Source organism: Schistocerca nitens, chromosome 11 (genome assembly GCF_023898315.1).
Source record: "Schistocerca nitens isolate TAMUIC-IGC-003100 chromosome 11, iqSchNite1.1, whole genome shotgun sequence".
Classification (NCBI taxonomy): Eukaryota; Metazoa; Arthropoda; class Insecta; order Orthoptera; family Acrididae; genus Schistocerca; species Schistocerca nitens.
The window spans coordinates 63,417,661-63,432,105 of NC_064624.1; the positions used below are offsets into that span (position 1 = coordinate 63,417,661).

A 14,445-nucleotide genomic window follows, 5' to 3' on the forward strand; every position below is an offset into this window, starting at 1 on the left:
ATATAAATACCAAAGAATCTTAATATTTGGTGATATTAATATGGATATTAGGGTACAGAGTCATATCATATTGGAATTCTTGGATAGCCTAAGAGCTTTTGATTGTTATTGTCTAAATGATAAGCCTACAAGATATAATACATGCTTAGACAATATAATAAGTAATATCCATGAAAATAATGTTGAAATTGGAGTAGTGAAGTTAGGCCTAGCTGACCATGATGGCCTATGGATCACAATTCCAGTCAGCATTCCAGATGAACAACACAAAACTGTTAGACCTATGAATGAATGCAACATAAGAGAGTTTAGAACTAGATTAAGGTCAGGTAACTGGAATGACATCTTATACAAAGATATGTGTGTGAATAACACAAGCAAATTATTTATAGAGGAAATTGCAAGAATATTTGATGAGTGTTGTCCCAGATTAGTAAAAAGACAGAATAATAACCGAGCTCATATACCACAGAGACTAAATAATTGGTTTACGCCATACCTCAACAGCATCAGGATTATGCTTCTTATGTTTAAGGACAGATCTCATAACAGCAACGAGTACAAAGAGATGTACATTAGAATAAGAAAAATTTATAGATCTGAAATAAGTTTGGCAAAATGTAGGGCGAATGATAACTATATTCTTAAATCCAGAAACAGCTGTAAAGCTGCCTGGGAAGTAATTAAAAGTGGAAATAAATAGACCAACAACTCAACTAGCTATACCCATAGCCCCAGATATCTTAAATCACACTTTGTTAACTTCAGTTTACAACAAGATTTGTCTCCCCTCAACGCCATGCTTGATGCTAAAACTCTTTTAGGTTCAAATAAGTATGTAGTCCATAAATTCTGCTGGGCAACAGTAACTGAAAATGATGTTAGCAAAGCAATAGGCAAACTAAGTAGTCCCAGAGCAGAGGACTTCTATGGTCTGTCAAACTATGTCATAAAGAAGATATCAAGTGATCTTCTGCCCCCTCTAACCACTCTCATTAACCATATATTACAGCAAGGTATTTTCCCCAACTGTTTGAAAATAGCAGTAACTATTCCCATATTTAAGAAAGGAGATAAATCAAATCCAAGTAACTATCGCCCTATCTCATTAATCCCAATAATATCTAAAATAATCGAAGACTGTGTTCACCAACACATGAATCACTATTTTGAGAGGAATAATTTGTTAAGTAACTCAGTATGGATTCAGGTCTAAACTATCCACAGTTAAAGCAGTTGAAAATATTGTTAGTGATATATATGATGGCTTTGAAAATAAATTAATCTCATGTGCTACTCTCCTAGACCTGAGTAAAGCATTTGACACTGTATCTCATAGTACTTTGATCATGAAATTAAGACACTACGGCATGGAAGAGGACACCCTGAAATTATTAGAATCCTACTTAAGCAACAGAGTACAATTTGTTTGTGTAAATGGGCAGCTGTCAAACCCACAAACAATAAAAAGAGGTGTGCCACAGGGCTCCATACTTGCGCCCTTCCTGTTTGTAATGTATGTTAATGATGTGCCACAGTATTTACCCTGTAAAACAGTCCTGTATGCAGATGATACAACTTTTATCAATTCAGGACAGACTCTTGAATCTGTACGAGGAAAAAATAATACAATATTTGAAAAATCTGTTCATTGGTTTAGTGCAAACTCCCTATTCATAAATGAAACAAAAACTGAGGAAATATTCTTGAATTTGAAGGTATCAAACAAAGAAAATAAGTCTGTTAAACTGCTAGGAATGATGATTGACCAGAAACTTAGCTGGGATAAACATATCACATACGTCTGTTCTAAACTTGCACGTGCTATGTTCCTACTTTATAAGCTTAGGAGTAATGTCAGCCAAAACTTACTGCTGCATTAATATTTTGCTTATATCCACCCCCATCTTTCTTATGGTATTCTGCTCTGGGGAAATTCTCCCAGTTCAATATAAATTTTCAGATGGCAAAAAAAAGCTCTTCGATGTGTAGTGGGTTTATCTCCTAGGGATACATGCAGGGAACATTTCAAAAAACTTAACATCATGAGAGTTCCTTGTTTGTACATCTATTATTGCTTACTACACGTAAAATAAAACATAGCTCAATATCCCCTTAGGTCATCTGTCCACACCCACAATACAAGACGAAACCACACAATTGATCTGCCATACTCTAGACTGTCTAAGATACATAATAGTTATAAATATGTAGGCCTCGAACTGTTTAATATGCTCCCTAAAATTGTACAAACAGTATCTAAAAGTAAATTTAAGACAACATTGGGTCAATGGCTCAAAAGTAAAGCATTTTACTCAGTTGATGAATTTAAAGATTGTAATATGACAGATTTGCTGTTTTAACATTGAGAAAGGTACCTCTGCCTGTAGTAGGACCTAAATTTGTATCAATAGCTTAGGATAATGACATAGTTTTATCAACATGTATATGATAATGACATAGTGTCATCAACATGAATATTCCCTGCTTAATATAAATCTGTATAATGTTTTCCTTTTTATTGTAAAATTAATAATATATAAAATTCCAAATGTGTGCTATTGTACTACACTAAATTTCACATGATTTATATATACATTGTTAAGAGAATATAACCATCTTTATACTGTAATTGAACTTATTGACGAAGCCCATTGTATAAGAAAATACTGAACGGCTAATAAAGATTCTTATTCTTATTCCTTCTTGACCATAGTGCCCTCATGGGCTTTGCAGAGGTATCCTATCATCTTCCACTGAATAACACAGGTCAGAAAATAGGGAGCCTTCACTGTGGCACAGGCAGAGGAGAGAGAGAGAAGTTCCAACTTAGTGTCAAACCCAAGTGATCATAAATAGTGATTGACACAGGAATATAAACATTGCTTTCAGTAAAGAAAAGAATTATAGCTTGTGAGTGGAGTTCTACGAAATGGACATGAAATTTTGTGGTGCAACAAAATTGCTTCATAGGTAGGGATTTGGTGATTAGCCAGCCAAACTCACAGGAACATAATTTAGTTGCAGATGATAATCTATCAGTACGTAGAAAGATATAGAGGATCATATATAAACTAGAAATGTAGAAAAATTGGGTAATAGTGAAAAGACGTAAACTGTTATGAGATCTAATTTTGTTAGGCTCATTATTACTTGAAACATGTAGCTGAATAAAAGTACTCACTGATGATGGCAGAAAAATGCTGAAACATTTTTGGGCATTTATAAACAAAAAGTTGCCATAACAGGTGGATCATAAATTCCAGCAATTGTAGTATACATTACTCAAACTCACCATTGGAATACCACATCTCAGATGGAACCTTGGCGAATGCAAGATGTTGACATGCTTCTTATGCCCTGTACTTCTATACTCAACACATTATTTTATTTTTCTAATCTTGTTACATAAATAACTCAAGAGTTGCTAGTATCATTTGTTGGAAAGATGATGTAGGGATATGCATCACTTCTCCACAGTGGCATGTGTCACCACATTTCATCATAGTGGTGTGTATCACTACACAAGGGTGCTGTGTGTCTGAGTCTCACTCTTCTGACACTGAAGAATTTCACAGTGAAGAGCAACCCCTCACTTCTTGGTTGGATGCTGCAGTGAGGCATTCTTGAGGTCCAAATAAGTGAGTTGCATTGGTTTGGGTGTCCAATCAACAGTAATCTGCTCATCATGCAGCCAGTACCCTCCCTTTCCTTTTGACTCGAGACAAACCAGCAAGGTCAAGAACACTGGAAAGCTTATGGGCCTGTGCGATCTTGACGGGAACCAGGGGCCTCTGTCATTCCTTAGTCCTAGCCATGGAGACCTGGTAAGTTCAGGTACTTTAGATGGACATATGTTACCTTCAAATGGCTTTTGTGTGCCCCCATTAATAATAGTTCCTCAAGTCAACAACTCCTGTGGAGAGGTTTATTAGCTAAACTTCACAAACAGTGGTCCACATACTGCACTAGTTTATGGTACAAAGTAGATACTTCTAACATGTCTCTGGACCAGATTGTTGGCAGCCAATGGGAGGATATTACATCATAGACAATGAATAGCTGTTAACCAGCTCAGTCCTGCCATTAATATACAAACTAATCATTTTGTGGATGGCCTTTACTTCACAGCATGCTTTTGATACATGTTGACAATTCTGACAATGTAATATAATCATATATGTGTCTATACAGAACACATGTGCAACTTTGATTTTGAAATTTTATTAATTTTATCTGATATACAACCCTGGTTTTGGTCAGTGGTATTGTCTGCATAGTTGTATCTTCATGTTCTTCTGCTGCTTACAAGAGGTTCTTGTATTGGGGTGTAGAGCAGTGTTTCACTGCCTCTCTTCAAATAATATTAACAGCCTTCTCTCAGAGATGGATCTATGTTGTGACAGGCTTGATATATAGCCTTCTCTGAGGTTTAGGTTAGGCTCAAAACTGACACTTTTCCCTTATTTCCTGTTTTTGTCCACAGTCCTGCTGGATACAAATTAATATCGGAAAGAAAAGTGCAAAAATAATTGATGAAAACCCAGTTACTTTTTTTTGTTTGGCCACTGCAAACAGGCTTTTTCCCTGAAAATTCACTTTGATCCCACACTAACATCTGATACGTCAAGGTAGTTGTTAGATTAAACACTGTGTTTGTCTTTCCATTGAATTAAAAATATGTTATTGGCTACACAAATCGGCTGTTCAGCCGTCATAATTTCCCATTACAGGCTGCAACAGGTGTTACCAATATGCACTTAAGGGTTGGAGAGGGGATGGCCCATGAAAAAGTTGTACCAACTTATCTTGGATTGTCATATTTTCCTCCAGGGTTGCAGATGCATAACTTCATTTCCTGTCATATAAATAAAAAGAACTTTGCAAAGAACTTATATGGCTTCCATGTGCAAAATAGTAGTGAGATGCATTGAACTAGCTTGCTGCATCAGTGCCTCCACATTCACACTGGGCAAAAACAAAGTGCCATCTTCAAACTAGCAGCTGTCAAGACATGTACTTGACGCAGTCAAGACATTGTGCCATGACTCACCCCACAATACTGTCAACAGTAGTTTCCTTATTGTGGTGGTTTGTGACATTCCATGGTGTCAAAAGACCTCTGTGTCATAATTATAATGTGTCATATGAACCAAATTACGTTTCATGTAATTGAAAGTTCTGCTGTCAGCCGATTGTAATCGATACATTCAAATGCCCAAATGATATTTGGAGTTTCTCATAAATGGCCAGTTCTGTTTTCTTGCAGATTCTATTTATAATATATTGATTGAAATAGGCTGAAAGGGGGCTGGAAAGACTGGAACCACCCCAAAATAAAATTAACTTAAATTCCAGAATAAAAATCAAGAAATGCTATTGTGATGTCAAGTGATTCGATGTGAATTCCATTTTAACAAGTCATAGTTCTGACTTCCAATAAATATTATTAATATCAGGTCCAATGTCTAAAACGGAAACAAAGTGAATATTAGCATTATACAGTAAGAGCTTACACAGTAAAAGAAAGTTAAATAGCAGGGTAGAGGAATAGAATTTAAAGCTAATCAAATACTATAACAGAAAGCTTAGGTTACATAAAACTAACTTTTGTTTTGTAAAATTTTATGTTTTACTTTATAAAGGAGTTAGCATCTGAACCAGTATTTTACATGTAATAAGAGAGCTTGCAGTTGATCTTGGACTTATGAAAAGAGTGGAGAGCTCAATAGAATTGTATTACAAGCTTGAAGCCATTGACCACATAACACTTCACCAAGCATTTTGCAGACAATTGGCCAGTTTCTCCTGCTCCTGCACACTTCAAACACGAAAGATTCTCTATTTGGCTTCATTCATACAGCACACAGTTCAGTTTAGTAATGTTACTGGAGTTTCTCAGTCATGCAATTGCAAATATCGTAATAGTAATTCATGTTGGCACCTACATAAACACTGTGAGTATTCAACATCTTCCATTCATTAGCAAATACAGTGCATTCCTGTGCAGATAAATTTATTCAATTCCTCACAATAATGAATAAATGATGCATTAAAACAGTAGAAATTCTAAGGTTTGTCATAGTATAATTTGCTTAATGATACACAGAAATGTCTGCCTGCTTACGCAAATCCTGACGTGCTCAGTGCCTTGCGTCAATGCTGGTGACTGGGACCATCCCTGGCAGAGTTGCCTCAAATTAAATTACAACGGTGGCACACTATTTAAATGTTCAAATAATGCATGAAATGGGATGACAGTGGTACTGGTGAAAAGGAGAAAATTACCATGATATTTTACATGGCGTGTGTAATTTTTTCCATGAAATGAAATGGTATTACATTAGTGCAATTTTCTTTATGAGCCAACTATCCACAATAACATGTCTCCCTTGCAAAATGAGCAAAATTTTAATTGAGAAAAATAACATCGTTTGTGTGTGTGTGTGTGTGTGTGTGTGTGTGTGTGTGTGTGTGTGTGTGTGTAATAGCAGTAGCTGCTTGGCAAGGATGGAATAATTTCTGTTGTTTGGTTGATGTCTGATGTGTCTGTCTCCAAATTAGAGTCTGGGTTTCAAATGTATGGATCAATTGGAATGAAAGTAAATCTGATTTAATGTGACACATTTTCTGGTTACCAAATGCCAGTAAGTGAATACATGTGACCAATAGCTTTTGAGCCCCACATGATGTGTAACCACCAATCAAGTGCAAGGGACAGAAGCTTTGAATATGCCATTCTTTCATTTTTCAGTTTCTTGAAGGTCCGCTAAAGATTGTAACATCTAGTCTTCATATAAAGCAAGACCTAGAACTGAAACAGGAGGATGGCATTGAGCGTGATGTAAGTTTTCACATTGGTGATGCATTGTGCATGAAGTACTGTATGGATATTATGAAATGCATTGGGTGCAGTAAATTTCAGTGATCATAAATGATGAAACATTAAAACCTAGGATATTAGCACTCCTCCAGAATGTTCATAGAATTTAAATTGACTGTAGGTATATTGTTCGGTTGTGTGTAATGGTATTTGAATGAAACTTCTAGGAAACATAAGTTTATTAACTGTAACCCATGGTAATTTCATTTTAAATATAAATAATGAATGCCTCAAATTCGTTCTTGGAACAAATGTACCAAAGATGACTGCCTTGCAGCAGCTGTCAATTTATTTGTCTCTGTCAGAGTTCTATAATAGAAAAGATGTAAGAGGTAAAGCAATCGACTGTAAGCAGTATGTTATCAGATAAGTATTGTATTTGTCATACTATTTCTTTTCGCTGAAGTATTTAATGAAAAACAAATTGCATTACTGGAATTGTTTGCTCTGTGTAAAGACAATGGGTTTATCCAGTATGCATGGCATAAATTTACAGTGTAATGGAACATTGCTTATCCCAAACTGCTTGCAAAGAGAAAACATTGTGATAGCAAGAATTTTTGTGAACAGCATTAAATTTAGTAAAATTTTTGTGAACAGCATTAAATTTAGTACATTATGGTGATAGTCTGTGGAATTCCATTTTAGTTTAACTATCACCATAGTGTATTAAATTTAATGCTGATGGTTTGTCAGGTCTCCAGCCACATGGTAGCATTGATATCACATGATGTTTCAGGAAGTGTCATATTACCCATCTTCTGGCATAGTGTAAAGGTTTGTGGGGAGTGTGCTATTTATATGTGCCATCACCCCCCTCCACTAGACCTCGGGTGGCTGCGGTGGTGGGGATGGTGGCCGCATTCTGTTCTCGGTGTAAGCATTATGTCTGTGTCCACAGCAGAGGGCGTTGACGGTCATGCCCCCGATGGATTGCTGCTATCGCAGGGTTCCATGCTGCGCTGAGTTGGTATCCATCATATCTGTTCATGAGATTGTCATGAATCCTTATTTCTGTGGATTGTTTGATAATGCTTTCCCAGAAGCCAGATGCTCAGCACAGTACTTTCGTGTTTTCGAAGTTGGAGGTGTGTTCTTGATTTATGCTGTGTTCTGCTGTGGCTGATTTTTCTGTGTGGTCTAGTTGCACACATCTGATATGATCTCTGCAGCATTTAGATATACAGTGCTGTGTTTGCCCAATGTATTGTTTTCCGCATTCGCATGCTGTGCTATATATACTCCTGGTGTGTTAAGGTTCAGCGGATCTTTGGTAGAACCTAGGAGCTCCCTGGTCTTTGATGGTGGTCGGAGAGTGGTTTTGATATTGTATTTGCCCAGAAGTTAGGCAATTTTGACCAGGAGCGGAACCATGTACGGAAGGAATGCAAGACGTTCGTCTCCTTCTCCATCATCTTTTTCTGGGGTTCTCTCTGCTTCCTTCTTTTAAGTGCCCTGTTGATCTGCGTTTCACTGTAGCCATTTTGGTGGAAGACTTCCCTCAGGTGTTAATGCTCGGATGGTAGGCTGTCTTTGTCACAAATGGCATGCACCCTATGTACCAGGATGGTCAGTACTGTTTGTCTCTGTGCTGGATGGTGGCAGCTTGTTGTATGAAGGTATAGGTCTGTGTGTCTTCTTCCAATGTACTGCATGGCCTAGTGAACCATCTGCCTTCCTCTTAATTAAAATATCAAGGATGGGGAGCCAGCCATTTTCCTCCATTTTCATTGTAAATTTGATGTTCGGATGGATGTTGTTCAGGTATTCCAGAAAATCATCTAGCACCTGTTTGCCATGTCCACATATGACAGAAGTGTCATTGACATAGTGGAAGAAGTGCTTTGGTTTCTGTCTGGCAGTTTGAAGGGCCACCTCCTCGAAATGTTCCATATAGAGGTTTGCAATCACAGGAGCCTGTGGGGAGCCCATGGCCACACCATAGATCTGTTCGAAGAATTCCCCGTGGCACTGAAAGTAGGTAGTTTTTAGTGCATGTTTGAAGAGCCTGACTGTTTGTGTTCCAAAGTGCTGGGCTAAAAGTGCCAAGGAGTATTGAAGGGGCACTTTTGTGAAAAGCAATGTCACGTTGAAGCTCACGAGTAGGTCTTCCATATATAGTCACATGTCCCTGAGTATTTCTACGAATTTGGCCGAGTTTCTCACATGGTGGCTGCAGGCCCCCACAAGGGGTTTGAGCAGTGTTTCTAGGCATTTAGCAAGTCCGTAACAGTGAGAGTTGATGGAGTCTACAATTGGTCCAGAGGTACCCCTTCCTTATGGATCTTAGGGAGTCCATAGAGGCTTGGTGTTGCTGGTGGTCTGGGGTACAGGTGCTTCTTCATTGGTTCAGGTAAGTCGGATTTCTTCAGCAGAGCTATCGTCTTTCTACTTAACGTCGGGGTTGGATCCTTCTTCAGCCTCTTGTAGGCCTCATCTTGTAGCAGCAGGTTTTCTGCTGGTACTCGGAAGTGCTTAATAGCATTGTAGCATTCCCTTGGTCTGCTAGTAGAATAGTTATATCATGGTCATCTCTAAGGGAGCAAAGAGCTGCTCGTCCTTCTGCAGATATGTTTTTGGCAATTGAAATCTGTCGATTATTCTGGAAGTTTCCCATCTGACTTCCTCTTCCTTGGGAAGCCCTAGTACTGCTTCTTCCACGCCACTGATAATGTCTCATTTTGAGTTTGTTCTGGGGATGGGGGCAAAACTCAGTCCTTTCTTGAGGACTGCGATCGTGGCAGCATCTAGTTCTTTTCCAGTCAAATTGACCATGGCTCTGGTGTCATTCATCTTCTTTTTTGTCAAAAACATTGCAAGATATCAATGCTACCACCCAGCTGGAGACCCGAGAAACCTTCATGAACAGTTTACACTGGGAAAGCCAACAGTTAAATTTAATGCTATTTACAAAAATTTGTAATACTTAGTAGAAATCTATTTTTTGTAACGGTATCCAGCTCTGTGGACTAAGATCAGTTGTGGTGAGTATTAGAATTTTTACTGGGTAGACGTGATTGGAAAATGAAAAAGAACAGAACTCACACATTTCAGATGTGGGATTAGAGAATGCTGCTGAAAATTAAGTGAACTTACAAGGAATGTGGAGTCCTCAGCAGAACAGTCGAGGAAAGAAATGTACGGAACATGTTGACAAAAAGAAGGGGCAGGATGATAGGATAAGTGTTAAGACATAAGGTAGTGAACTAGTCAGATGTGTTTCCATCTCACTTGGGGAAAAATGCTACTATTACACAAATCGTATAGGAACTTTAAATGGAGTGTAGTTAATCTTTATGTTTGTTATGTAGTCAATTGTGGAACCTCATCAAGTGCTGGCAACTCTAAACTAGTAGATGAAGAAGTGCTTTTTTGATGGGTATATCTTGCAAAGTAATTTTGGCGACAAAATAGGAGGCATTAGAGCTAATATAGATGCTTCCTGGCAATTGTTCTCCCCAAACGCCACCTTCAAATAGAATAGGAAATGGTAAAGTAATGGATGTAGTGGTATCAGAAGTACCCTATGGCATGCACCATTAGGTGACTAGTCTAGTGTAGATGTAGGTGTACAAAGAATCAGATATTAATAGTCAGGGATATGGACTATAATCACACATTTATTATGAGACACATTTGGGAGAGATTATGAGAGAATAAGAAACCCATTTCTTAAAGATCACAGTACTCACAGACAATGATTGCACAGCACTGCGAGTGTGTTGAAAACCATCGTTGTCATTGTCCAAGTGCATTCAACATAATACTTGAGAAATTAACAGTGATATATTGAATGGGAGAATCTGTGCTTGGCACAGTCATGGCAAATTCCAGAGCTAAGAAGGTTGTCTGTAGCATGTATGAAAGTTAGTCTGTAGAGCATTATCCGAGGAAACAGATGTGGTGGTTCTTCCTTCCGGAGTAATGCAGTGTGTGCCACTTCATACTGAATTTCATGTTTGCCACCATTGAGAACTGTTGACACATGGGTACAAGCAACAGCTGAATGTAAACCACTATAGCATTAGTACATCAGTAACTTTGAAATTTGGAAAATGATTGTGTGTAAAATCACAATCTCCAGTAAAATTAAAACTGAGGCATGTGATGTATACTCTCCTCACAATTACTTTGGGATTGACACTAGAGCAGGAACACATGGAGATGCAAAACGAAGTTGCTTCATTCTTCCCTGACTGTTTGCATGATCTGACATTTCATTGAACACACTCAAATTTGCATACTAATCAGTGTACAAAGGTGGAAGTGGGATCAATAGATTCTGGAAGAGTTTCACTACATTCTCATTTTAGATGTGTTTGTGGCAATAAATTTTTAATTTTATATGCAGTATATTTTCGAAAATGCATTGTTCAATGTTCCTGAAAATTTGACTTACAGGGAAATTTTGTTACTGAGTTTAAATGACCAAATTGTGTTAACAAAATATTTAGAATATATCTTATTTTCAACAGCTCCAACATAAGATTAATTTAAATTAAACATTATGTGTGATGCTCTGCTCATGTGATAAGGTATCAGTCATCTGTTTTGTTGAGAGAAACACAGCACAGCATTTACGGTTAACATGACATTACATTTTCTGATCAAACATTACAAATCTTTGTGGCAAGAAAGTTACCCATTTTGGTAGAGGTATGGAAATTTAAGTATGAAAGTAAGAAGAGTAGTGATAACATCATTCACTACCATCCAATTGCAACTAATATGATGGAAACAATGAAGATTTTGTTAGTGTCATTAGTGCTGAATTCCTGAGGTGCACTTCATTTGATTGTAGTTGCCAATAACAGCCTTCTTAGTAACAATTAAAATTTATGAAAATTGTGGACGTCCTCTTCATGAGGGACAAACATGCACCCCATCACCTCAGTGCGTCAATTGTCCTGGCCTCCACTCGCCTAGATCTTTCGACTGCCCTGTCTATGAGAAGGAGAAGAAGATACAAGAATTGAAAACCTTGGACCGTCTGTCCTATTCTGAGGCCAGGAAGGAATATGACCACTTCCATCCCGTGATGTTGGCAGCGTCGTTTGCTTCGGCCGTGTCCACTCCTTCCGCAGTATCCTCACCCCACTCCATCTCCTCACCACATCCAGGGTCTATGCCTCCGCCTCCCAAATCCCTCTCTTCCAAATCGTCCTCCTTCGTGACCCCTGCCCCCTCTGCCCCAGGGGCCATCCCTCCTCCTCCTCCTCCGCCGCCGCCTGAGAAGCAATCCTCTTCTCAGGCATCCATCAGGGAAACGTTACAGACCCCGGCTTCCGACCTCCCAGGGGGTCCACAACTCTTTTGTGGATACGTGCGTGGTGAGCACAGGGCCCTGAGCTATTGCAGCCTTCTTTCTCTCCAGGGATTCATTTCCTTCCCCTTCCCCTCCTTTCCCCTCCTTGCTCCTCCTTGCTCCTCTCCTCTCCCCCTCGTGGTGTCCTTGCTTATGTTGGCCCCCGCTATCCTCCTGGTTCTGTTGGTTTTACAATTCGGCTTTGTTGCATAATCATCTCCTCCTTTTGGCATTCCCTGGTCCCCCTCTGGGGTTTGACCTCCATTACAAAATTTCTCCTCTGTAGTGTGAGCCATTTGGGGAAGAGCACCTTACCTAGTGTCTCCGACGTGCACCCTCCTAGTAAATTCCACCTTTTCTTTCACGTTGTTGTCTGATGCTAGGGTGCATAGCCAGCACGGTAGCCTGCCCATGTGGTGGGGTCACTATGTACCCTTTTGGTTGAGCCCCCTGAACACACAGGGATCACACTTCTGATACCTGAGCTGTGACCACCCCATGCATGCCTTGGAGTGCTTGCTCGTCATCCTGGAGCATCGGAACTCCCGGCAATGGCCACCGTGCCAGATGGCCCTTGCTGTGGCTAGGTGGCGCCCGTGAGGAGAGCCCCTGATCGGAGTGGGTGGTATCAGGGCGGACGCTATGCAAATGAAACGCATGTGGGTCCAGAACTCTGGCCACTCTTCTGCGGCTGTCTCTGTGTGGAACTGAGTCTTCAAGTGCTGCTTCTCTTGCCCCTTCAACCTTCCCTTCCATGGCTACCCCCTGGGAAGAGGGTCAGGCCCGTCGTCTAGGGGCAAAACCTTTCCCCCGTTATCTAGTTTGCACCATGACTGATGGAGATACTTTCACCAATACCAAACCTTTATTCTTTGTGGAACACATTGAAGACATGTTTGGTTAAGTGGACTCCCTGAGCAAGATGCAGTCAAGTTCGGTGCTGATCAAAATTGCTTCAGCTGTCCCATCTGTGGCTCTTTGTGCCTGTACCCATCTTGGCACAATTCCTATGTCCATTATCCCCCACCAGCCTCTAAATATGGTTCAAGGTGTGATTTCAAACCAATGAGGAACTTCGGGACAATCTCAGACGGCGGGGTGTTCACTTTGTTCGGCGTGTTCAGAAGGGTCCTAAATACAATCACATTGATACTGGTGCCTTTTCCTGGCCTTTGAAGGGGATACCCTCCCTGAGAAAGTTAATATTATGGTTTATCGATGTGATGTGAAGCCATACATCCCACCTCCTATGAGGTGTTTTAAGTGCTTGCGTTTTGGACACACATCTTCCTGCTGTTCTCAGGCCCCTCTGTGTGGTGACTGTGGACGTCCACTCCATGACGGGAGTCTGTGTTCCCCCTCCTGTGTGTGTAAATTGTCATGGCAGTCATTCTCCACGTTCACCAGATTGCCAAGTATATAAGAAGGAAAAGAAGATACAGGAGTATAAGTCCCTCGATCATTTAACCCACACATAGGCCTGTAAGAAGTATACACGTCTTCACCCTGTGTCCATGACATCTAGTTACGCTTCGGTTACATCTTCACCCCTTCCTCCCCCTTCCTTACCCCCATCCTGGACCCCTCTCCTCTCCCTCTCCTCCCCCCCACCCCTGCGGCTCCCACACCTTCTCCTCTGGGCGCTGCTGCCCCTCCCCAGCTGGATAAATGTCCCACTCCTTCGGCGTATGCCGTTCAAGGGCGCCTCTCCCGGGATGCCCCTTCCCGGCTCCTTCCAGGCCAAAGGTCTTCTGCCACGCGACGACCGCGAGAGGCGCGGTCCGTCGGCCCCCATGTCGCCCGGTCTCTTTCTGTTCCTGATGTTGCTGCAGCTGACTCCTTTATGCCACACAGCCCTCCTCAATCTCAGCCTGAAAAGAAGAAGAAACATAAGTCCCGGGACAAAGAGCCTCTGGTGTCACCGGAGGTCCCATCCCTGACTTCACAACCGGATTCTGCCTGCCGTTCATGGATGTCGCCCCCTCCTTGTCAGTGATGGGTGGGGACTCGGCTGTATGACTGGCTTTAGCTTGTTCAGCCCCCATTTAAATCATCGTTCTGTGGTTCCCCAATGGAATTGTAATGGATACTATCGTCACCTTCCAGAATTGAAATCCCTTCTTTCGTCTTACTCTGCAGCTTGCGTGGTTCTCCAGGAATCTCATTTTACTGATAGTCACTCACCGACCCTCTGTGGGTTCTGTGTTTTCTGTTGAAATCGGGTCGGACCCCTGCGGGCTTCTGGTGGCGTTTGTAC

General features: G+C 40.5%; 1 protein-coding gene across 1 annotated transcript in view; it reads left to right on the top strand.

Moving 5' to 3' along the window:
* The window catches only part of LOC126212632 (zinc finger protein 99-like), a 110,816-nt gene that overhangs the window by 16,237 nt on the left and 80,134 nt on the right, over window positions 1-14,445 (top strand). Inside the window, exon 3 of the mRNA XM_049940059.1 lies at window positions 6,755-6,844. Coding sequence (XP_049796016.1) covers window positions 6,755-6,844 — 90 coding nt within the window. The remainder of the gene's footprint in view (window positions 1-6,754; window positions 6,845-14,445) is intronic.